The sequence below is a fragment of the Syngnathus typhle genome, linkage group LG5, assembly GCF_033458585.1.
Source record: "Syngnathus typhle isolate RoL2023-S1 ecotype Sweden linkage group LG5, RoL_Styp_1.0, whole genome shotgun sequence".
Taxonomy (NCBI): Eukaryota; Metazoa; Chordata; class Actinopteri; order Syngnathiformes; family Syngnathidae; genus Syngnathus; species Syngnathus typhle.
The window spans coordinates 12,038,451-12,061,600 of NC_083742.1; the positions used below are offsets into that span (position 1 = coordinate 12,038,451).

The window sequence follows — 23,150 nt, forward strand, 5'->3', positions numbered from 1 at the left end:
CAGAGAGGGAAATTTAAAAAACGTTCTTTGGGGGGGAGAATCAAGTGCTGCACAGTGGAATACAGTAGATGGTCTCTCGGACGATCCATTCACACATTCTTCAATATAATCTAAAACAGGTAAATTGCAATGTTGTTCTCTTCTCTGCATGTTTAGCTTTGTTGAATGTTTTGCTTAATGAGCTAATTGAAATTGGCTTTGTTGTTACTGTCTTTGTTGTCATGGTAAAGGATGAGGCATTTAAATTTCTGGACTAACCTCAATGCCAACATTTAAATGTACGAATTAAGGTTAGAGTCCCTGATTATTATTTTTTTCCAATAACATCTTTGTTAGAGGAGCTCAAGTATAATTTGAATTGTGCGATTGCAAATAAATAACAATGACAACATGCCACAGTATTAAGATGATACAATAAGGACAACCTATATTTCTTTTCATTATTTATTTTTTTATGTCCGTGTGGATTATTGAATTAAATATTTGGTTTTAAAATCAACTGGACCACAGCATAAGGAATGCGATCATATACAATCTGTTTAAAACATCATCGGTACGTGCAAATAGGTTTATTTTATTTGTACCCCTGGTGTGGTATCACATATAGATCCCAGGAAATGATAGAAGGTGGAATTACATCCAGGATGTCGGGAATAATTGAGGATGCTGGCCATCATCCGTCTCCACAAGACTATAGGTAAGACTGTACTTGACTGAAACTAAAACTTGCATTACGCAAAACAAAATCTTCAAATTGGAGATTAGAACGTTCTGAACACTGTCCGTGTAAGCATTAGCAAATTGCTTTGGAGCACAATGCTCACATGTATGAGCTCTTTTCGACAAATGGGGGAAGGGAGTGGGATGAATGAAAAAAGGAAGAAAAAAAAGATAATAAAGACGAGAAGAATAAATGATTTTCAGTCTGAATGGATCTGTCAGAAACCATCAGCTCTGTTTACACTCCTGCTGTCGGCACACGGAGAGCTTGAACCTCTCGGGCCGTCGGCTCAGGGGGAGATGGGGCGCTCTCTGGGTGACCCGCATGCACAAGTGGCTCCCAATTAGACAAGGACGAGAGGGGAGGGAAAGGGAGGGAGGGGGAGCGGCTTTGGGGTTCAATATTTGGTGTTGTTGAACCTCTGGGAAGACTCGGGTGATAAACGAAGAGACCAGTTCAACATGTTATGCATCAGTGAGCAATTTTTTATGCTTGCTGGTGGCACAAGAAGAGGGCTGCTGGAAAGATCCTTGTGTGCCTTTTTTTATTTTATTTTTAAATCTGCGTTTTGGACAGTTTTAGGTCATAATACATTGTGTGTGGCAGGACCAACGACACTTTATTAGACTGATGTGTCATTATTGTAATGATATGGGAATGACTAATGACTAAACATTTTGGAACATGGGTCCAATTGTTTGTCTTTTTTCTTTGGTAATATATTGCAATAGTTTAAAACATTACATTTCCAAGTACAATACTCAATGACATCAGTAATGTCACTAACTGTGTGCATCAAAAGACTCCAAATCAATGACAAGAGTGGAGTCGACGCGTGCTGTCTGGAGTGATGTCAGGTCACAACACACATAAACACACACACTCACACAAACTAGTCTGACCTCAAACTGCGTTTGCACCCCCCTGGGGCCCTTGGTTGATTTCCTCATGTAGGAGGTGTATCGTGTGTGGTGTTGGGCGTGGTTTTACCCAGGGTGGAGGCTGGAAAGGGACAGGGAAGCAGATGGTATCCTATTTGTCCCTCTTATGTGAGGCCTGTCATACCGGCAGATTAATGCAAGGGCCTGGGGCGAAGAAAAGAAATGACAGAAACAATCAAGGAAGGGTCTGACCAAGACAATAGAGCCACGTGCCACTGGGCAGATTTGTCGTTTGAGACACAATAGGTGATCATTTTTCAATAGACCAGGCCAACTGTTGCAGGCAACATGTGCTGCTGTGCCGTGTTTCAAACGATCTCGTGTGTTGTTTACGTATGATTCAGCCAATGATGAGGGCCGGGTTGCCGTCACCTGACACGGTTGATTTTCGTTTTTTTTTTTAAATAGGTTTGGTTTGTGCATGCGTGAAGGGGGCGGAGGGGGGTCCTTCACTGTCCCCACAAAGTGAATACTATATGTTGTCATGGCGACCCCTGTTACAACCCCCCCTGAACACTTAGTGCGTGTGTGTGCATAGGAGAAACTGAAGAGGATTGAAGAGGATTCCTCTCTTTTCATTCTCTCGCTTCCAAGTCGGCCACATAAAAGACAGTATGACTGGCAGATGGTAGTTCACTGCTTAAACTCAAATTAGTTGGAAAAGAAAATTAAATATCAAAAATGCATTTCAAAACCATTGACCCAAGAGTTGTGTTGGATTAAAGACCTACCCAAAATACATTCCCAATACTTCTATGAAAATAGAATTTAAATTCTTGCAATGTACAACAGTAATTTTCTTGGGTTACCATTTTTAAAAATTTGATGCATTGCCAATATTTATACTTCACTGTGTGTCGTTCCTACAACAATGGGACAGATGATTTCATCTGAATAGGATTTGTTCAACTCCCTCGTTGTTGATTAAAACAGTTGCCGACGAATTAACACCAGTAGCTAATCTTCTTATATGCTAAACCCTGGAGGGCACAGCTAATACACTTACACTGGAATCCAGCTTCACGGAGCAGCTGAGGCTTCTGACTTAGAGAGATAAAAATGTTCTCTTTGGAGTTTGTATGTAAATGCAACCTGTGCTCTTTGAGCTGGGTCTGACAGCCATGTCGGCCCCTACCCTTCCCAACCACGCCCCCCCCCCCCCCTTCCCTCTGAAGGCTTCTGACCACGGACCCCTCCCAACTGAGGGAGGAGGACCTCCCTGGGGACCTGCAGTCTCTGTCGTGGCTCACCTCTGTGGACGTTCCCCGACTACAGCAGATGGTGGATGGCCGCGGCCACAGTAATGGGCCCTCCCAGGGCAGCTTGTTGGAGCAACAGACAGGTGAGGTGACAATTTCCAAAACAATAAGAAAAATCTTCACCTCTCTGATTGGTCACACCAAAAGTCATATTTAATTAAAAAATGTTCAACATTCTGCTTCCTAAAGCCCAACTGAGCAGCATGGCCATGACAGGAGCTCAGTCCTCCATGCTCCACCTGCAAAGCAACATGCAGCACAGCCCACTGGGAATCAGCATCATCAGCACCCACAGTGGAGCAGTGAGTCCAACTGCATGCTCTGAGCCATTCAAGACTTTAAGGTGTGCAATTTTTTCACGCAGATGTCTCCGTTTCCCATCAACGGGATGCCCTCACCGGGGTACCAGTGCCCCACCTCGGTATACCAGTCGGCCCAACAGCAGGTGTACTCGCTAACCCAAGCTGGACAACAGGTAACACACTCAAATGGAAGAACCCGCCACTTATTGAACACTTCTTAAAACCCCAACATTGATTTTGGGACATCCGAAGACATCAGTGACAATATTATTGTCTTTTTTCATTAGTGCTCAACAGGCGGGTTGTACAGCAATGTCTCTTTCACCAACCAAAGTCTATTTTCACAATCTCGCCTGGCACCACAAGAACAGGACCTGCAGCCAAAATGTTTCCCCAAACCCATCTACTCGTACAGGTTGGTCCTCAAGCACCACAAGTGATGCTTTTGGCTCACCGCTTCATTCACAACTTCTTTCTCTCTTCAGCTGTTTGATTGCCATGGCTCTGAAGAACAGCAAAACAGGCAGCCTTCCAGTCAGCGAGATCTATAGCTTTATGAAGGAACACTTTCCTTATTTCAAGGTACATACACACCGCTTCCTCTATTGTGACCAAAGTCATGAACGAAGGCGCCGCTCACCCGACTCTTTCCACGCAGACGGCCCCGGACGGATGGAAGAATTCAGTCCGGCACAACCTGTCTTTAAACAAATGCTTTGAGAAAGTGGAGAACAAGACGAGTAGCTCGTCCCGAAAGGGTTGTCTGTGGGCGCTGAACCCGGCCAAAATTGACAAGATGGAGGAAGAGATGCAGAAGTGGAAACGCAAGGATCTCCCAGCCATCCGCCGCAGTATGGCCAATCCAGGTCAGGGACTTACCGACAGATTCACTGACAAGGTTCAGGTTGGTAGTTATCCTCAAAATGATTCACCTGCTTTTCAGATGAGCTGGACAGACTGATCACGGACCGGCCAGAGAACTGCAGGCGGAAGCCAATGGAACCCATCATGACCCGGCTGCCCGGCTGTCCGACGGGCCTTTCGCTGACGGCCCAGATGCAGCAGCCCCAGCCCATCGTGACCCTCTCCCTGCCGTGTTTACCCATGCACCAGCACCATCAGATCCAAGCCCAGCTGCAGGCCCAAGCCCGTTTGGCACCCATGTCTCCGGCCCCGGCACAAACGCCTCCCCTCCACGCCGTGCCCGACCTCTCGCATAGTCCGCTAACACAGCAACCCGGCAAGCCTCCTGATGACTTTTACAGCGTTCACGTAGACAGCCACACAGAGGTGGACGCACTGGACCCCAGCATCATGGATTTTGCCCTTCAAGGTAAACCCTGCTTTTCTGTTTGAAAGCTAAAATCATTGAAAACATGTTAACATTCCTTGACGTGATCAATCACTCTGACCTCAGGTAACCTTTGGGAGGAAATGAAGGACGACAGCTTTAACCTGGATGCATTGGGCACCTTCAGTAACTCCCCATTGCGACTATCGGACTGCGATTTGGGGAGCAGCCTCCCTCCTGCCTCCGCAAACCCGCCGCTGTCAGACGTACAAGTGACGGGTCTGTACACGTCGTACACGTCACAGGAAAGCCTCTCCTCCCAGTACATGGGCTCACCAGTCAACAGCAAACCCATCGTCCTGCTTTAGAACAACACAGGCGAAGGATTTCTGACGGGATACCAACTGGAAAGATTCTGAAGTACAAATCAGCCGGGAACTATCAAAAATATGACTTGTTGGGAAGTCCACAAGAAAATTGCTCACTTAAAAAAAAAATAGACACTTCCAAGAAAGGTTTTGTGGAGGAACTGTCATGTTTTTCATCCTGCTCGCTTTGTGTTTGAAAACCCTTACTGTAGTTTTGTCTCTTGTCTGCTGTACTGTGATAGACCTTATTGCTGTGTTGTTTTATTTATATTTATATATCAAAAAGGCAGCTGGGGAAATTGACCACTTGTCAACCTTTTGCTGTATATATCTGAATGTTCAAATGGCTATTACCACAGAAAAGCTTTCTTTTGACTACATTTACCCAACTTCATTCCAAAATGCTGACACGTGCCATCACTTTGTAATTCTGATTTGACACCTTATATGTGATTTACATGTTGGATGGAATATTAGATGTGTTTTTATGTTCCACTGGAAAAATGAATGGGTAAATAAAATACGTTTCTTTTGCCAAAAATAAATCGGTGACATTTATTAACACATTTGTTGTCAAGATGACAAAGGTGCGCGTGAGCTAATATACATTCATATGAAATGATAAACTCTTAGCGGCAACTTGAAGTCCATCAAGGCCGTGATATACTGCGGGGGGAAAAAGCACTCAAACACAACTCTAGATATCTGTATTAAATAAATTTGGTACGTTAGCCACGTGAAAGTGAAACCGGACCGATTCCACCACTTGATAGCAAAACTTTAACAAAATATGAAACGTGTTCTTTCATTTTAAAAAAAAAACAAAAAACATTCAAAGTCATGTTGGATTTGTAGAATTACAAAAATCAATGAAAATGATTAGGACCCTTGTACTACATATACTAAAATACTTATTTTGCTAGATTAGCACTACGCATTCCGACATGAATGTTTACACGATTATCAGCAAATGAACGACAGCACCTACCTCAAATATAAATACAAAGCTCTGTGTAAGCTGCAAAAGTAACAGTGGTATGATGCATGTAGAAAAGCAGCAGTTTGTCAACCAAACGTGAAATTCTGGACTGAAATGGTCTTTCGATATCCAACTGAAATTTCCTTGCGAGATTATTAAATTGACAAGTCACGTTATGGTATTTTAAAGAAGAGGACTTCAAGACTATTTCAAAGAAATGGGTTCATAAATCCAATTCTCTAAATTGCACTCTTAAAAGTGCGAGTGTAACTGGAAGCACTTAGTTCCCGTTTTACAATAATACAAGCCTTAAAAAGGTCCCGCAGTTCAGTTGGTGTTGCTGTTGTCCATGGTAGCAAGCAGATGAGAAAGCTTGGCCCTCTGTGATGCCGTAATATTCTGGCTAATGTGGATGATGCAGTCCATGGCGACGTCAGGGTTGGACTCAACCAGACTTTGACAAGAGCAAAAGAAACCAGGCGGCAAATGTTAAATCGAAAGCATACATTTACTATTTCTGTCCACCAAGACAATTTGGTCTTGATTATGCTAATGCTAATCTGCGGTGTGTGTGCATGCATACCTGCGGATATGTTTCAAGGCGTTTTCCCTTTTTAGGTACTTAATATTCTCCCGGATGGCAGATCGAGTGCCATCCTCTTTGGACCAGTGCTTTTCAAGCCATTCGACTACTGCTTGGTTATTATCCCATAGGTATGCCTGGAGGGGAATTCAGAAGCACAAACTGGTTGTTGATATTGACTAGACATTCAAATCTGACATGCCTGAATGACATTTCCTTTTGGAAGACGCTTTAAAAAATATGACATGACTTGTGTGTCAGGGTGGGTGGACACCATAAAGTACACATGCTGCAGTCACCAACCTTGACAGTTCCCTCGGTTTCAACAAACCAGCGGCGCAGCATGGACTGCATGTGTCCGTCACTGAGGTCTTTGTTGGCCTGGAGAATCTCGTACTTTACCACCTGCTCCGACAGGAGACGCCGCAGACGCCAGTAGAAGAAAGGCCGTGCATTCTTCCAATCTAAAATATCCTGAAAGCCAGAGTGAACTTCTATTGAAGTATGCATATATATATAAAGTAGAGTTGAATGGACCCTTTTTTGGGGGGTGGGGCAAAAAGAAAAGATTTCTGGAGTGTGTGCAGGAGTATATTTTCTAAGGGTCAGAGGCCTGGAAAAGTGTTATAAGCATTACATCAAAGTTTGGACAAAAGTTGGGGGATAGGCTATGTACTCACGTTGATGACCCCTTTCTCCTGCATCCTGCCAGGAGTATCGTGAAGATCCACAAACTGCACTGCCACCTGGTGGTAAATGGGCAACAGGAATTCTTCTCTTGCTTTGAGCTTTGCTTCCAAGTCTCTGCATTGCTTCTCGGGCAGATCTAGAGATGCTTCAAAATACACACGAATGTCAACAATTAAATAAAAATATGTGCGGGGTGGGGGGAAAATGTGCGCTCAGTTTGTATTATATTGAAAACAAAAACTTACCAAGCTTCTCAACCAGACCAGCATAGACGGAGTCCAGTCTTCGCATGGTTTTCAGCAAATCCTTTTTCTTGAATTTGATCTCCACTGTGCCTTCAGCTTCCAGCACGCCACCTCTGGACAGTCATGAGAGACAAGACTATTGATGAACATTCAGTGTACATAGACACGTGTTTCAAGCATCTTCACATGAGGCCAAATAAGTCCTGCACCTGCTCTCTCTGTCAGCATATAGTTCCATACAAAGAGGGTTAATGGTGGGGTCGATGACAACCCAAGAGCCTCCTCTCAATTCGGCATGTGGTGGAATGTACACTAGCACAGGCTGATGGAAGCCATGAAGGGCATCCACGATGTAAGCCCCAAACTTTAATATCTGGTCATACATATCTGGGAGAAGGAATGGGGGGGAAAAAAATGTGAATAATGAAGCATTCCACCATGTTTTGGACATAATGCAAATGTTCCGCACTATACCTTTCATTCCACCGGAGAAGCCTCTCCAGTTGGCAAACACCATGAGAGGCAGATGCTCCCGGTTGAAGTCACAAATGGCCTGAGCTGTTTTAAAGGCTGAATCGGGAAACCACACTTGACCTGCTTGTTGCAGAACCTGAAATTTAACACAGATCATTATGTTGAATTGAGTGAATATTCACAAAGCAGTATATCAGGAGGTAGCGTTATAACCACATTGAGCATCTTACGAAACAGAGCATTCATCTCATTTATAGTACATCAATGCGTAATATTGTGAATGGCGATGGGGACAATGTTCCCATGGATACTCACTTTGGATTCTGAATCCAAGTTGGCCGGATCAGCCGGTACAGTTAACTCAACAGTGCGTGTTTCCACAGCAATGACACCAAGGGGGATCCCTCCTAACCTGTACCATTCCAGCCAGCAATTAACAATCGCTTTACACACATTATACAATACTTTATGCATTATTATGACATGAGCTTTACCGTGCTCTGCCCACTACGACAGTCTGAGCCCAGGAGCCCATGATCTCCATGAAAGAGCCATGGTCAAAGAATCCACTCTGCCATGCACCTCTCACTGCTATGAATGGTTAAAAAAACAAATGTGTGCATTAAATAATTATCAGGGCTTGTTTTCTTTCTCCATGCTCACTAGGGTGGGGTCTCCCGGCCAGCATCCATCGGGGGTCATATGGTGCTTTTGTGGGAGTGAAGTCAATCTCTCTATCAACAGGATCGGTGGTTGGTACAACGGGCACGGACGAGTTGTTGTTCTGTCAGAAGAGGAGACAATCACTTATGAGTGACACAAATGGTTACCACGGAAACAGAAGAATTTGTATCACTCGGCGGGACCTTCGGCATGTAGGAGAGCCACTGGAGGATGGTGACAACGCCCTCAAAATCATCTGGCACAGTAGTGTGTGTGACGCCATTGTTGTGCATGATCTGGATGCCCCCCAGCTGGTTATTGGAGGCGTAGACCTCTCTGCCCAGAACCTGCAAAATCCAGGCCTTACTTAAACCTCTCACACTGCTGAATTAAAAGTTAACTTGTTTAAGAGGAACTGTATCAGTTTCCAAAACTACATTTAGACACACCAACCTTGTTGAGCGCACTTGCTCCGGTCAGGATAATGTGAGAGTTCTCCACCTGGATCACCCTCTGGCCCAAACGTACCAAATATGCCCCGATTCCAATGGCGCGGCAGGTCACCTGGAAGAGCACAAACGAATAAAACCTGGGGTGACGAAAAATGCTATTGTCTCATTGTACACATCTGCTATGCAACCTCACCATACTGATTGTAATGATTTCTTCATAGGCCTGAGCGGATTCTCCGGCAATGGTGCCTGAACCTCGCAGGTTCTCAACCCCAAGACCTTCATCCTTCCCAATGATGTCAGTGAGGATATACCTGGGAAAACAGCAATCGTTGCAATGAACATGAGAAAAGATACAAATAGAAACGGGGCTCTAAAAGTGAAACATTTTTCGTTTCTCATACCTTGACTCCCCTCCTTCTTCCACATGGTGGCAGTGCACAGAATTGGTGGCACTGATGCGTGTATAGTCATGTGGTGTCAAGTAAAGATATTTAAAGCCCTAAAGAGAGAAACATACATCACATGACTCAATATGACTCCTGGGGACAAATAAAGGATGTTTGTGGGTGTTTGGGCTAGTTCCTCAACTGGAACCCAGCGAATGCCAGCAGGCCCTCACCTTGTAGGGGTCGGAGGGGTCAATCCAGGCCACTTGGAACATGTGTCTGATCTCCTCAGCGAGACCAATGCGCGCGCCACTGTTGGCGGCAATATAAATACGAGGGATTCCCTCAGCTCTTGCCAACTCTGAGGCCCTGAGGAACAGCTCATCTTCCTGAGGTCCAAACGACCCGATCATGTGGGTGATGTCATTACAGATGACGACGATGTCTCGACCTTCTGGATATTCTGGCGTCTTCATCTTCATCTTGAAAGCAACTATTCCCACCTGGCAAAGAGAAATATGAGGAAATATTCACACTGATGTAAGCATCAGCCGGATGTCAATCTTACATCATTGTCTCCAGGCAGGCGGTTGAGTTGCACCAGACGACCTTCTGGGTCCAGAACCAGCTCAGTGCACATTAGCATATCTTTTGGATACTTGTCTCCTGGACCCCACTGCTTAAATAGTGCCTATAGAATGATTATAATGTGAGCGAGAACAGGGGGGGGGGGGGGGGGTGGAGGGAGGAATGACAACATTCAAGTTGAGCAGTGTTGTAACAGGACCTGCTTGAACATCTCCGGGAAATCATAGACGTATGTTGTGCCCAGAGTTTGAGCCTGGAAACGTTTGGCCTGCAGCAAGTCTTTGGTCACATAGGGAGTGTTGATCAACATGCCTTGTAGAGGTCCTTGTTTGTCTCCATAAGACTGGAACATAATCTAGAGAGGGAAATGACAGGGAAGAAATCAAGTGAATCAAGATTTATAAATTGAATATATATCACTGATGAAAACCGTACCTGTCCAGAAGTTGGGTCAGTAACTTCCTTATACAGACTGATATCCAAGTAATAGCCAGACTCGTTTGTCAAAAAAAGACGAATAGGGATGGCGGGCCCAGTGGGAGTCAGGCGAATGTTGATTTTCAGCTCAGCTTGCAGAACACGCAGCTTCCAAAGTCGGCTTCCGTAGCGCATCACCATGGAACGGACCGACTCCTCGATCTGAGAAACAAAAGCAGATCCGCATGTATGTATGTATGTATGTATCCGGTTAGAGAGACGTGCAGCGCACTCACTTTCGATGGGTCCATAATGACGGTGGGGACAAAGTTGAGGAAGATGTGGTTGCAGTCGGTACGAACGGTTGTGTTACTGAAAGCCACCTCCAACTCATCCATGGCCTCCAGCAAAAGTCGTTCTCCCTCATTCTGAAGATACTCAAAAGACGCTTCCTAATTTGCACAACACAATCCCAATAACACATTAAATAGGATAATATCTATATCTAGTTTGGGCTTTTTCTGTCAACAGCCTCTTGCCTTTGTTATCAGATCAGAGTGGCGAATAATAGCTCGGATGAAGAATCTGTAATCTGTAACTTCGGCACCCTCCTGAACACGAGCGGCTCCCAAGTAGAGGTGCATTTTGTGGTTGGCACAGGGAACGGCAGTCAAGTCAAAATTCCTCATGCGGTTCAGTTCCAGCTGAAACGCTAAAGCTGGCTCCAGATTTCGGTAGATCCGATCTTCCTGGAACTGTGCGTGAAAACAGAAGGGGAGGACCTCATCAGAGAAGCAACACAATTGCTTTAAGAGTTAAAAAGAAGATAAAAACAAACGTACCCCATCCCGTGCTCTGAAAGTAAAGAACTTGGGGAACTCTCTCTGTTGAAAAGAAATAACACGTTAGCAACTATTCACACCCATTAGAAAAGAACCATAAATGCAATTTTTTTGGAAGACGGTAAGAAATCAGAGTATCCAGAACCTTAGACTGTGTGGCAACTGTAATAGGTCAACCAATATGAGACTTTCTAAAAAGCATCTAATCATTTGAGGCAAATGTTTTGGAAATGAAATTCATCGACTGGAGAAAATGTACCTTCTGTGCAACCAAAAATGTGATTCTTCTGATACCGTATTCAAAGAGGGATGATCTCTAAAGAAAAGAAAATTACATTTGAGTAATTCTGGAATGACTTAAGATTGAGAGCCACTTTGGTATATGAGCTGACCTTTGACTGGGCAAAAGAAGTGAAGGCAGAAACTAAGTCGTCATCATCCTCAGTGTCAGCTCTTTTTATTGAGACATTAATGATGTGGATTGGATTCTCCCTGGTGTTCTGTCGGGAACAAGAAGATGCATCACCACCGGGAAGAAAAATAAATAAATAATCCAAACTGACAACAAAAGTACTCACCTTAGAGTTCTCATCTTCAAAAAGACTGGAGCAGGATTCTAAAAACGTCTGGTTCTCCGAGAGAGGCTCTGCAAAACTGGCGAGAACTTCATCAAAGTTCCTGCAAAAGAAACAATACATATGAAGTCAATGACCTCATAAGTCCCTCCTAAATGTGAAAAATGAACACAGGGTGGACCTTTTGAAATCGTCGAAACACTGGAACGCTACCATAGCGCCCATGCGTTGACAAGGTGGAGACAAAGCTCCCTCCAGGTAGAGATCACTGCTCTGCCGTCGCATTTTTAACTGGCCCGAGGCATTCAGTGGGACAGGAACCCTGGAAAAAAAATAAAGACAGACGGTGACTTGCAGATCGCACCAGTAGAAATGTGTGCTTTGTCAAAAAATAACACGAAGAACATTAACAGCCATGACAATAAGAATTTGAGGCAGTTGCATTTTTTTGCATATTAAATACAAAAAAGAACAATCGCCCTCACGTGGATTTTGGATTTCCCATTTTGACATCATTGTGTCATGAATTATGATTTGTTATCAAGATTAAAACTTCCGCTCCACATTTGAGGACAATCACATCTTTGGCAGGAGATTTTTAAGAGGAACGGCTGAACCTCCCAAAAAGCTCTGTTTCGATGTACAAGTTGAGAGAAGCGTTGCATTCGAAGAAGATCAGCTATAAAAGGAGAATTAAGGAAGGACTTGTTATACAGCAACAGTCCTTGAGGGCAAATGTTTCTGAATTGACAGGAACGAGAGGAGGAAAAAAAAAAAAAAAAAAGGCAACTGGCATGCTTAGCTGTGAGACATACACACCATCGGGTGTAGTTGGTTGGGAGGAGCTTTACTCTACCTGTTCAGAGTAGGGCTGCTCCCTCTGAAATAAGATGATTGACAGGTGAATATTAGCAGTGGAGGATCAACATCCTCCTCCACCTCTAGGCATTATGATTTATACTGCACATTCCAGTTGAGTGGGTTTAAACTATTCTTTGAATATAAAAATAATAAAAAGTTATCTACATGGATGTCATTGAAAGATTTCTTTTTTCTTCACCTATCCTATCCACAATGTTTAGTATTTGTGGGATATGGGCTGATATGCAATCGGACTACAGGTTGTCATTCGCCAGCAGAGGAGTTGAATTTGCTTTACAAGTGTTACCTGTTGGGATGTGATGACGGCAGCATGAACTGGAAATCTACAGCGCACGTTCCATCCCGCAGCTGGTGATGCTGGATACTGTTGAGCTCGTAAGCGATGTAAGCCCGACGCACGTACACCTGGAAAAAAAAAAAACCATCATGTTGTTCCTGGCGAATTAGAAAATTCATACGAGCATCTGAGGGGGTGAGCGCATTGTGCAGACCTCCAGCGCAGCCATGCAGACGACTTGATTGGAGTGGTAGAAGAAATTGGGCAACACGTCAAAAATGGAGGTCTCGGAGAGGATGAGTTTCTGGGGGAAATAAAGAAACACAAATGATGGGATGTCAAAGTAAGACAAAGTGACAATACTTACCTTGAGGTTTTCAGGGCAAAATTGATGGCCGTACATGTCAATAGCAGAGAGGAAGATGGATTCCACTTGGTTGTGTCTGAGTTCATACGATGGTAAATGAGAGGCAATCAGCACCTACGCCAGAGTATCACACAAAATGAGTCATGGAGATCAGAAAATGAAAAATACACACCATACTACGTCGTACCTGTCTGGCTCTTAAGGCCACCTTTGAGTTCTCCATCTTACTGAGCTGAGTGAGCTCATTGAGAATCGCCATCAGCTCGTCCGCCAGAGTCGGATCCCTCCCGCACAGTTGATCCTAAACAAAGTGCAAGTTAGTCCGAGTTGTGTTGAAATCCACTTGTGATGAATGCGATGAAGGTCCTTACGATGAGCATCGTGACCAGGATGTTCTTCTTGAAGACCTGGGCGTGAGAAAAGATGTATTCCAGTACAGGACTCATGTCGGGCTTGTACTGTTCTCTCAAGTTGATGACGCACTTGTCGTAATGAGCTGCTTGTGGAAAAACATCAGATGGTTACGCTCAAAATATTGTTAAAGCGGAGAAAGTATGACTGTCACCTTGTTGAAACTGCATCTCTACTTGAAGGTATCGCTTCAACAGATCCAGAACCACAGACTTCATGTAACCACGTATTCCACTGCGATACCTGGAAGACGACAAAAAAAAACATGAATGCGTGCAATATCGATGACAGAAATAATATTTACTGATCATAGGAAATGTGAGCAAGCTGACCTCTGCACCAGCTGAACGATACTCTGAGTGTTAATAAAGAACACCTCTCGATCAGCCTTCCTCTGCAGAGTGGCCGCATGGCTGTCGAGAACGTTTGCAATCTGGATTGAACAAGAATGTTAAGCCCTGTTTAGCGAGACAATTCAGTTTATAAGATGGGGCTGACTTATTAGAGTAAGAACCAAAAGAATAAAAAAAAAAATCACTGCAGTTTATCTGCAATCAAAATTAAGACAAATATTGGTTTTAAAAAAATCGGAATATGCCCATTTATACAGAGCATTGCTTTCTAAACTAATTTTGTACCCTTTGGCTTGGAAACTGGCATAATACGGAGGTGATGTTGCTGGCATATTGGGCCATGACTTTACGGATATCTTTCTCAACGCTGGGTGGGATCCGGCCCGCCACGCTAGTCATGATCTCCTGCAGCTCCAGAAGTGGGAGAGAGGGGTCCCTCAGAGTCTTCATGAGGGTTGCTACCCATTGTTTCAACTACAGAAATAAGAAAAAAAAAAAGTCAGCATGCTCAAGTGATCGAAATTTCAGTCACGGGTAAACTTGCTGAGGTCCACCTTGGTGCTAAAGTAGGGCTCTTCTAAGCAATAGCCATCCATTACTTTGACTAGATTTTCAAGGATGCTGTGGAACACCTGGTGGAGCTTTTCCCCAACTATGGCCAATGGGTGCTGAGGTGGTAGAGAGGCTGTATTGAGCTCCACCTTGATTATAAAAGAACAGCATGGTTAGACTTTGTGTAAATCACAAAAGACTTTTCCCCATGCCTGGACATTTGCACATCTGAGTTATTTAACTTGCCCGATGTATACTGCTAGGGTCATCCAAGCTCATATGTGCCATCACACAGCCCGACTCCAAAACCGCTCCGGGCCGCTTGACAAAATGTAAATGCCCCGCTTGCTGCACAGTAAGAGTCATCACCATCTTCATCACCTAAGTCCACACCACAAAAATAAAATCGTTACATATTAGTTTGACTGATATGAATAAAAAGGCATATTTTGTGAAATTCACCTCAATCTCCGCATAGGCCTCTCCTGTGCAAATGTGAGCTCCGTCATCAACAATGTACTGCAGTAGTTTACCAGCAGAGGGCGATCTCAGCATAGAAGGATCTTTTTCTTTATCAAACACACAAGTCTTGTTGCCAACAGTGATGCGGTAGCTGCGGAATTAAAGTTGTAAAGCGGGGGTGAATAATGAATTCAGTCTGAATTTTGAAAGTAAAACAACCCTTACCTGTCCACCTCCTCTTTCATATAGGTTGTATGGCTGCTGCCATCATAGGAGAGCAAAAGTCCGCCATCACTGAGCCGATGGACGTCTATTTCAATGTTGGAGCCATTCATTATGATGACATACGTTGTCGGCGACTGGCGAGCGACCTGTTGTCGACAAAGTAAGTTAGTTGACTGAAAATTAAAATGGGAAATTAACCATGGAACGGAATTGAACGATACCTTTAAACAGAATTTGACTCCTTCATAAATGAGATCTACACTCAGAGAGTTGAGGAGGCTGGCTGCAGGCAGAACCTGGCCTCTGTGGGTATAGAAGAGTTTGGGCACACAATTATTCATTATTATTATTATTATTATTATTATTATTAGCCACTGTCAAGATGTTACGAGATTTATACTGACCTTTCTAGTGAGTGAAGAAAGTCAGACATGCTCTTTCTGAAGCTTGCATCAGCAACATGCAAAGCCCCACAAACGATGCCCAACATGGTGTCTGGTCTTTCTGCCTGCAGAAAAGTCACGTGGCCACTTTTCACAAACTTGACCAACCCATCATGTCAAGACAGCTAGCACACGACTCATACCTGCACTTTTTCTGCTATGAGATGATCCAGCCAGCTCGTGTCTATGTCATTGTTTCGGAAGCTCTCCGTTTCTAGTAACTTGATGAGGTATTCGACGGTGGTCCTGAAATCCCCTCTGATTGACAGCTCCTTCATTGCCACCACCATGTTCCTGAACCAGATAGATAGCAAAGGCTGACAACGTACCAATAAGTGATTTAAGGTCAACAAGAAACGAGACTTACGAAATGGCCTCTTCTCGGTTCTCCCCCCAAGAGAAACAGTGTCCAAACTGTGAGTCAGCAAATTCATGCAGACCCCCGGTTGCTCCGACACTAAAGTAACCCCAGACGTTTTTGCTGCTGCGGAAGTTCAGCTCTTGCACGGTGCCTGAGCTGGGTTTGAACCCCTGCAAACAACAAGCTGGGAATTATCTTTGAGGAAAAAAAGAATGGAAGATCAACAGCATTGGTGAGTCTGAGCTCTACCTCGTCAGGGTTCTCACTGGTGATTCGGGCTGCTATGACGTGCCCTCTTGGATTTGGAGGGCATTCTGGAGTCTCAAAGTTGATCGTGTTGTCACCCCATGCGGTTTCTCCATAAAGCAAACGAATATCTTTAATTCTGTGAAGGGGGATGCCCATGGCGATCTGACGGAGATGACAAAATGTGGGAAAATAATTTCTATGGTTGCAAAAATTGGTTCATTCTGAAAAAAATAACACCTGAAAAAATATATACCTGAAGTTGGGCAGCTGGAAGGTTAACATCAGCAAACATCTCTGTACAGGGATGTTCTACCTGCAGACGAGGGTTTAGCTCCAAAAAATGGAATCTTCCATCCTCCGAGAAAAGATATTCCACTGTTCCAGCACTGACATAGCCAACCATCTTGGCTAATCGAACAGCATACTAAGTCAGGAGGAGGAAACAAAATGTCAACAAACTGGAGAAAATACATACAAAAAATACATCCATGACGCGACTAACCTGTTCCATCTGCTCAAACGTGGAGGGCGCAGCAATGGTTGCAGGGGCTTCCTCTATGATCTTCTGGTGCCTTCTTTGGATGGAGCAGTCTCGACCAAACAGAGAGATGGCGTTTCCATACTCGTCAGCCAGTATCTGAACCTCGAGGTGCCTTGCGTGCTGGGCCAGCTGCATGATGAAAATGGGCGAACCGGGTACTTCTGTCTGAACCTGCACCCAACATACACCTTTGTCAAAAATGTGGGGCTAGATTACATACAATTTGCATCAAGATAAAATAAATTGAAAAAAAATAATAAAAAACAGAGCCTGCCTACATACCTGTCTAAATGAGCTTGGAAAGTCATCAGCACATTCGACTTTCCGAATACCTTTCCCGCCTCCGCCCTCTGAAGCTTTGATGACAACAGGATAACCAATTCTCTCAGCGCCCTGCTCCAAGGGATATACAAACCAGTTTGGGAGGTCATAAAAAAAAAAAAACCAGAATATTTTCGTTGAACATGCCTACCTACCGCCAGACCATCGTCTACATCTGCAACACAGCCTTGTATGTAGACTTCAGGAGGAACACTGATTACATTGCTGGAAATTTGGTCAGCCTCCTTCCAGTCTACTTTCAGACCTGGAAGAGCACAAGAACAGAGTTAAAGGGACAGTGTGTTGATTTATTTTTTTGTGTGAAATAAACAAACTATCTGACGATAACTAAAATACAGTTCTACACCGCACTACAAAGAAATCAATGTCAATTAAGGTGAATCAATTGATGTCACTGGAGAATGAAAATTGAGAATAAGTAAAATAATCCTCCAATTTAAATTATTTGGGGGGGGAAATAAGCCTGAATATAGTCACACAAAACCTTTTTTGCCTGACGTCTTGAGCAACCTCACCAAATCTCAAGATCTCAGTTCAACAAGCATTAAAGGATTGTTATTCCATTTGACTTTTGTGTGTCTTGTGACACGTATTCCAAAAGACAGACCAGTCTCAACACCGGCTGTTAAAACAAGAAGACCTTGAGAGAAGAATCTACACCGAATCTAATGTAGGCGGTAAATCTGTCTGCAGCTCAGCAATGTTGTCCACTGTGGGCAAAATGACATAAGAAGTAGAGTTCAAACCTGATCCGCTCCACGGCAGTGTAGGAATGTCTGCACTCTGGGCCACAATTGAGGAAGCCACCTTATCTCCAAGAGCCCACATAGCCTTGCTGGATGGCCCTAAAATAAACAAACAATTAGAAAACCAGCACAAACTCACAAAAGAGCTTTTTCAAATGTTGTTTTACCCAAGAATGAAATGCCTGCTTTGTTCAACAACTCAGGTAGTTTGGGATTTTCCGAGGCGTGACCCCAGCCGGCCCAAACTGCCTGTTGATGGACAAATCTTTTGTTACACTTGAAACACATGCGGAGATGCCACAGTGGCGATTACCTGCACTGGAATTCGTTTAGCAATGTCCACTATCAACTCCACATTGGCATAGTTGTTGTTGTTTGGCCCACCGGGAACAGGAACATAGTGGTCTGCCATTTTGATGTATTCTAAACACAGAGACAAACAAGTAATGACTCATATAACAGCGTGTTGATGAATAAATAATTAGTGGCGTGCAGTGCCGTACCTGCGTTAGCTTTCAAGTCTTCAGGGGTGACCATGACCACAAAGCGGATGGCCTTCTCATTTCGAAACATCTCGTAGGACCAACGTCGAATGGAGCGCATGCATTTGACTGCAGCGATGCCGTTGTTGGCAATCAGCACCTGTGAAAGACGCAAATTGAATAAGCAACGGGAAAAGGGAGTGATTTGTACAACTGAAAAAAACAACAGCAACAATTAAGCATTTCTAATCTAAGAGGTAGTTTAGAAGGAACACGGGTTTTTTTTTCTTACTTTTTCAATGACACGATTTCCACCAAAGCGGGTGACAAACTCGGCAGGAGAGGCCACGGTGAAGTCTCGATGAAGATCCATCTTTCGGTGTTCGCGTCCTCTTTTCACCAAGTGAAGACCAGACATGCTGGGCCTGGCACCAAAAAACTTCAAATTATCTGACTTGCCAATAAACCAACGTGGGGCTGACTTGTCCCCCTTTCAGATGACAGGTAACTAGCCGAAAAGAGCCTCGAGTTCTACACAAGCACACAAGTGTAGAGCTTGAAGCGTAGTTAGAAGCAATTGAGCTGTGGAAATCAAAAGCCAAAGTCAAAGTCCAGCTTCTATGATGCAGCAGCCAATCTACACGACGGTATTTTCTTATCTTGTTTTCTCGCTGTTGCAAGTACAGTATATTGTATGGCTAAAGCACTTCCCATTGAAAGTGAGAAAATAGTCCTAAAATGACATAATTAAAAATACAGCACAAGTATCGTGTCCAATTTCCGGCACTGTTTGTTCCAAAGCCCGAGTGAAGTCGGACCATGAGTGAATCCAACTTGAAAGGCTTACCCATGTTTGGAAGTAAACTGTTTGATCAGTAAACTTGATATGAGTCATAATTACTCCTAGACACCTAACGAGAGCTGTAAATGTCAAGAACGATGACGCCATACCACAGTGAAACAACTCTTAATCCACTTCCCTCCACTGGAAAGAGCTTTTTCTTCAGTTGTACACACATTACATAACGCTAGCTACATCATGAGCATGTTAAAAAAAGTATGCAGCAGCATCTGCCCGGAAATGCTGCATGCATGAACAGAACTTGGAAAGTTGAAACAAAACGTAGGCAATGGTGTCAAAGGACAACGCTTAGTGACTGACCTTTGACGACACGTGAACCAGGTGTTACTTTGAAAAACATCTCCTTCCATTATGTCACACGCTTGTGCATTTGAAAAGTGAAATGAGAACTCCTAACAAAAAAAAAAAATGACACTTCCTGCCAAGCTCCCCTTTCACTTTGCCCTCCCACAAGTGCAGATAAGAAAGACCACGAGCTTCCCATTACAAGTTTAAACAGAGCAGACTTGAGAGTAGCGGACAAGCTGTTCAACTGCATCCACAGCAAACTACTTTATTATTGAAGGCGACACATTTTAAATGTACATATATATAGTCGTATGAAGGAGACTTGGAATCTCTCCTTATTGTATTTCTTAGGTCGAACACAATGTGTTCCAGAATGCTGGAGTTTATCAATTAATTGATTAATTAGTAACTGCCAAAGTGAATATCCAAACTTAAAAAAAAAACCACTGTTTTGTATTTATAAGTGACTGCATGCATTTTGTTAAGCTGTCGAATGTGAATAAAATTGCAAAGTTGTTTTTCTTTGCATCTTAATAGACATTCCATGCCAAATTGTGTCCCAATTCCAAGTCACATGACTTCAGAAGCGTCTGACTTAAAGCTTCCAAAATGTTTTTCTAAAAGAGGGCGGCTAACACACGTGCTGCATAACTATTCTTTATTGCACCTACTGCAGAAATATTTGGAAAGAAAATGTCTTACCTTCCCCCTCACGGAAGTAAAACAAAAAGAAAACTCAGTGTGCTATTGTAAAAATAATTCACTGACGGAATTAGGAGGGTGGGTGGTTAGCCCTGCAATCACAACACAAATTTCAAAGTCACTCTGGCTCCACTAATAGAGCAAAAGGGGGTGTGTAGCATACAACAATAGCACAAGTTGTGGCAGTCAGATGATAAGAGCCAATCGGGGCAAGTGTGATGCTTGTCTGTCAGTCCAAGCAGAGCGTAAACAACTTTAAAATGAGACCACAGGAACACTAAAGAGTGAGCATATGTAAGGTGTATGAGGCACTATATGTATCGTACTGCACGACGTCACATTAAGTAGCACAATCTTACTTCATGCCCGAAGAGCTGGGCGGTGGCACTTCATGGGATGTCTGAAGGTGAGAAGATTTGGCTGCAGAGGCAGTTGAGGGCTGCGAAGCGCCACTCGGCGGTTTAGCTGCCAACGGCTCCTCGTCTGAAGAATTGTCTTCTGATGCTCCCAGTATAAACTTGAGACGCTCTCTCGTCCTGGGCCTGGATCTGAGCATTGGCACATTGCTTGACGAAGGGTTTTGATTGGTGAGGGGCTGCTTATGCTGCTGCTGTTGCACTTTCACGTTGTCCCCCTCAGGCTGTGTCGATACACACTGTTGGCCTGGATGAGAAGCGTGTGCAACAGGCACATCCTCCTGAAGTCCAGAGGGGCTGTCGCCTGACGGAGATTCCTCTCCTTTCTCGGGCATCGCCACTGAGCTACTATTAATCCTACGCAGGTGAAAAATAATCCATAGGATCAATCCCAACAATGCAAATGCAAGCATTTGCAAACATCCTCCTGATACTGTGGAGAAAACAAACAATTATATTACGTAACATTTTTATTAACATCGGGCCTTTGACCGAATTTTCTTCATTGATTATCCAGTAATTAATATTATTTGAAATGTATTTTTAAAACAGTATTCAAAATAAATATTTATTATTAACTTAATCGTGTATCTTTCAGCACTACTGACCACTCTCTAAGTAGATTGAGGTGTCAAGTGAATGCATAACAATCGGTGGATTATAACTGTTTCCTTTTATTGTAACGTGCTCTTGAACTGCATTTGTCTGCCCTTGCCCTTTGGTTAGTCCACTGGGAGGCAGAGCAGGCTTGGAGACTGCAGTACAGTATTCTATTCTAGTCTTGGGACATTAAACTGAAAGTGGACTGCTGAAGGGGGTTTGGAGGGCATATGTCTCAGCACAAGGGCATGCTGGGTAATTTACATATTTGAATCAGACTAAAGAGTTGAAGGCAAAACCGTGCAAGGAATCAATGTATTTCCCATTGCGGCATTCACCTCCAACAAAAGTCGATTCAAATCATATCACATCATAGAAGCAACTTCTTCTCTGGGTAAGGGTACATGCAACCTTACCCAGGAACTGTCTGGTAAACAAACCAGCCGCTCTAAAACAGCTGACATCAGATCCAAGAGTGGCTACTTGGCTACAACAGGAGAAAAGGTCAGTCCAGACTATCTGACTGACCATAGATGATGTACGTAGAGCTAACCAGAGTAGCAGAGCACACTGAATGTGCACATGATGGACACGACTAAAAACTACAACTCTGTATCGACGTCAACTTGTTGATCCGGACACTTATCGGGCGGGTCAGATGTCTAATCGAAGACATGTCTGTCGATGTCTAAAAAAAAAAAAAAACGTTGTTTCAGCAGAAACCTCGAATATAAATCAAATGCTCAGTACAATGTATGAATTTAATTTAGTAGCCTTCTTCGCTGTTCCTCTCAGTAGCAGCAATGCTTTGATCTTGACACCAGGTGAGAACAGAAATCGATGTAAACAGATGAAATTGCATTCCTTTGCTTTATTTTCCACGAAACTGACGCGTTTTTTGTTGAGATTATTCAGGTTTTGTTTTTAAAAAAATTAACAGAAGAAGTATTCGGTGAAGCCACTGTTATAGAGTAAATTTGGTTGTTGTTGATGCCAGTAAGTTAGCTAACAGACAACAAAACAGACAACATTAATAAATGTAGACAATTATGAATGCTTTTAATTAAGTTACTTTTGTTCAAATAAACCTTTTGTCATGTGCACCTACCTGCAGTTTGGTGTCAATCACTCACCAGCAGCAACTCCCCAGTATAGTAAACATGTGCATAAGGGTTAAGTTTAAGCTCCTCCCACTCCCACACGAACGGAAACTCCGTCAAAGATCGTTTGGAGTGGTTCGAACCCTTATTCCTATGTAAATGAATGACCTAGACAGCAATAATAATAATAATAATAATAATAATAATAATAATAATAATAATAATAATAATAATAATAATAATAATAATAATAATAATAATAATAATAATAATAATAATAATAACAATAACAATAATAATAATAATAATAATAATAATAATAATAATAATAGTAATAATAATGATAATGATAATAATAACGAATGTTTTCTGTAGATATATTTTTCAACATATTACATACACGACTGTATCTTACTGGGTTTTGATGGCCCATTTAAATGTACATGTAGCATTTTTAATCATGTAATTAGTTAATTACATTAAAAGGAAGTAAAACTCATCAAAACAATTTAAACATTGCCTGGTTAATTAAATCCAAGTAAGGATCATGTATTATTCTGTCACTGAATTTTCGATTTTTCATATTTCACATTAAATGATCACATGCACTCAGGCAAATTATGTAAAAAAAAAAAAAAAAAAAGAAAGAAAGAAAAAAAAGAAGAAGAAAAAGGATACTCGAGTTACACAACTTGAATTTCGTTGATGAG

The 23,150-nt window shown here is 43.0% G+C and overlaps 2 protein-coding genes across 5 annotated transcripts; one reads left to right on the forward strand and one right to left on the reverse strand.

The window, feature by feature from the left end:
- The first annotated feature begins 617 nt into the window (after positions 1-617).
- On the forward strand, positions 618-5,042 carry foxn4 (forkhead box N4). Its single transcript, XM_061277783.1, has 9 exons — positions 618-697; positions 2,838-3,004; positions 3,111-3,223; positions 3,286-3,396; positions 3,511-3,638; positions 3,709-3,805; positions 3,882-4,089; positions 4,167-4,556; positions 4,641-5,042. Exons 1-9 carry the CDS (start codon positions 618-620, stop codon positions 4,880-4,882), a joined length of 1,536 nt encoding a protein of 511 aa, XP_061133767.1. The 3' UTR covers positions 4,883-5,042.
- A 381-nt stretch (positions 5,043-5,423) lies between these two features.
- On the reverse strand, positions 5,424-22,546 carry acacb (acetyl-CoA carboxylase beta). Of its 4 annotated transcripts, XM_061277776.1 has the most exons (54): positions 22,449-22,546; positions 20,684-21,173; positions 18,765-18,897; positions 18,494-18,632; positions 18,304-18,413; positions 18,158-18,239; positions 17,991-18,089; positions 17,379-17,488; positions 17,185-17,295; positions 16,864-17,073; positions 16,615-16,785; positions 16,362-16,523; positions 16,119-16,282; positions 15,895-16,045; positions 15,713-15,816; positions 15,530-15,611; positions 15,309-15,454; positions 15,084-15,234; positions 14,868-15,002; positions 14,624-14,770; positions 14,355-14,543; positions 14,049-14,149; positions 13,871-13,959; positions 13,677-13,801; positions 13,493-13,606; positions 13,306-13,419; positions 13,153-13,242; positions 12,948-13,066; positions 12,636-12,659; positions 11,961-12,101; positions 11,783-11,882; positions 11,597-11,704; positions 11,464-11,520; positions 11,205-11,246; positions 10,902-11,117; positions 10,659-10,814; positions 10,381-10,584; positions 10,145-10,300; positions 9,926-10,048; positions 9,591-9,860; positions 9,373-9,470; positions 9,162-9,282; positions 8,970-9,080; positions 8,720-8,863; positions 8,517-8,637; positions 8,348-8,444; positions 8,169-8,265; positions 7,854-7,989; positions 7,589-7,766; positions 7,380-7,492; positions 7,125-7,279; positions 6,748-6,918; positions 6,445-6,581; positions 5,424-6,315 (listed from the first exon to the last, which is right to left on the reverse strand). In XM_061277776.1, exons 2-54 carry the CDS (start codon positions 21,151-21,153, stop codon positions 6,189-6,191), a joined length of 7,221 nt encoding a protein of 2,406 aa, XP_061133760.1. In that variant the 5' UTR covers positions 21,154-21,173; positions 22,449-22,546; the 3' UTR covers positions 5,424-6,188. The 4 variants fall into 4 exon arrangements, with proteins under 4 accessions (XP_061133760.1, XP_061133761.1, XP_061133763.1 ...); XM_061277777.1 differs by lacking the exon at positions 12,636-12,659; XM_061277779.1 differs by lacking the exons at positions 20,684-21,173; positions 22,449-22,546 and adding an exon at positions 19,635-19,784.
- Positions 22,547-23,150: the final 604 nt, after the last annotated feature.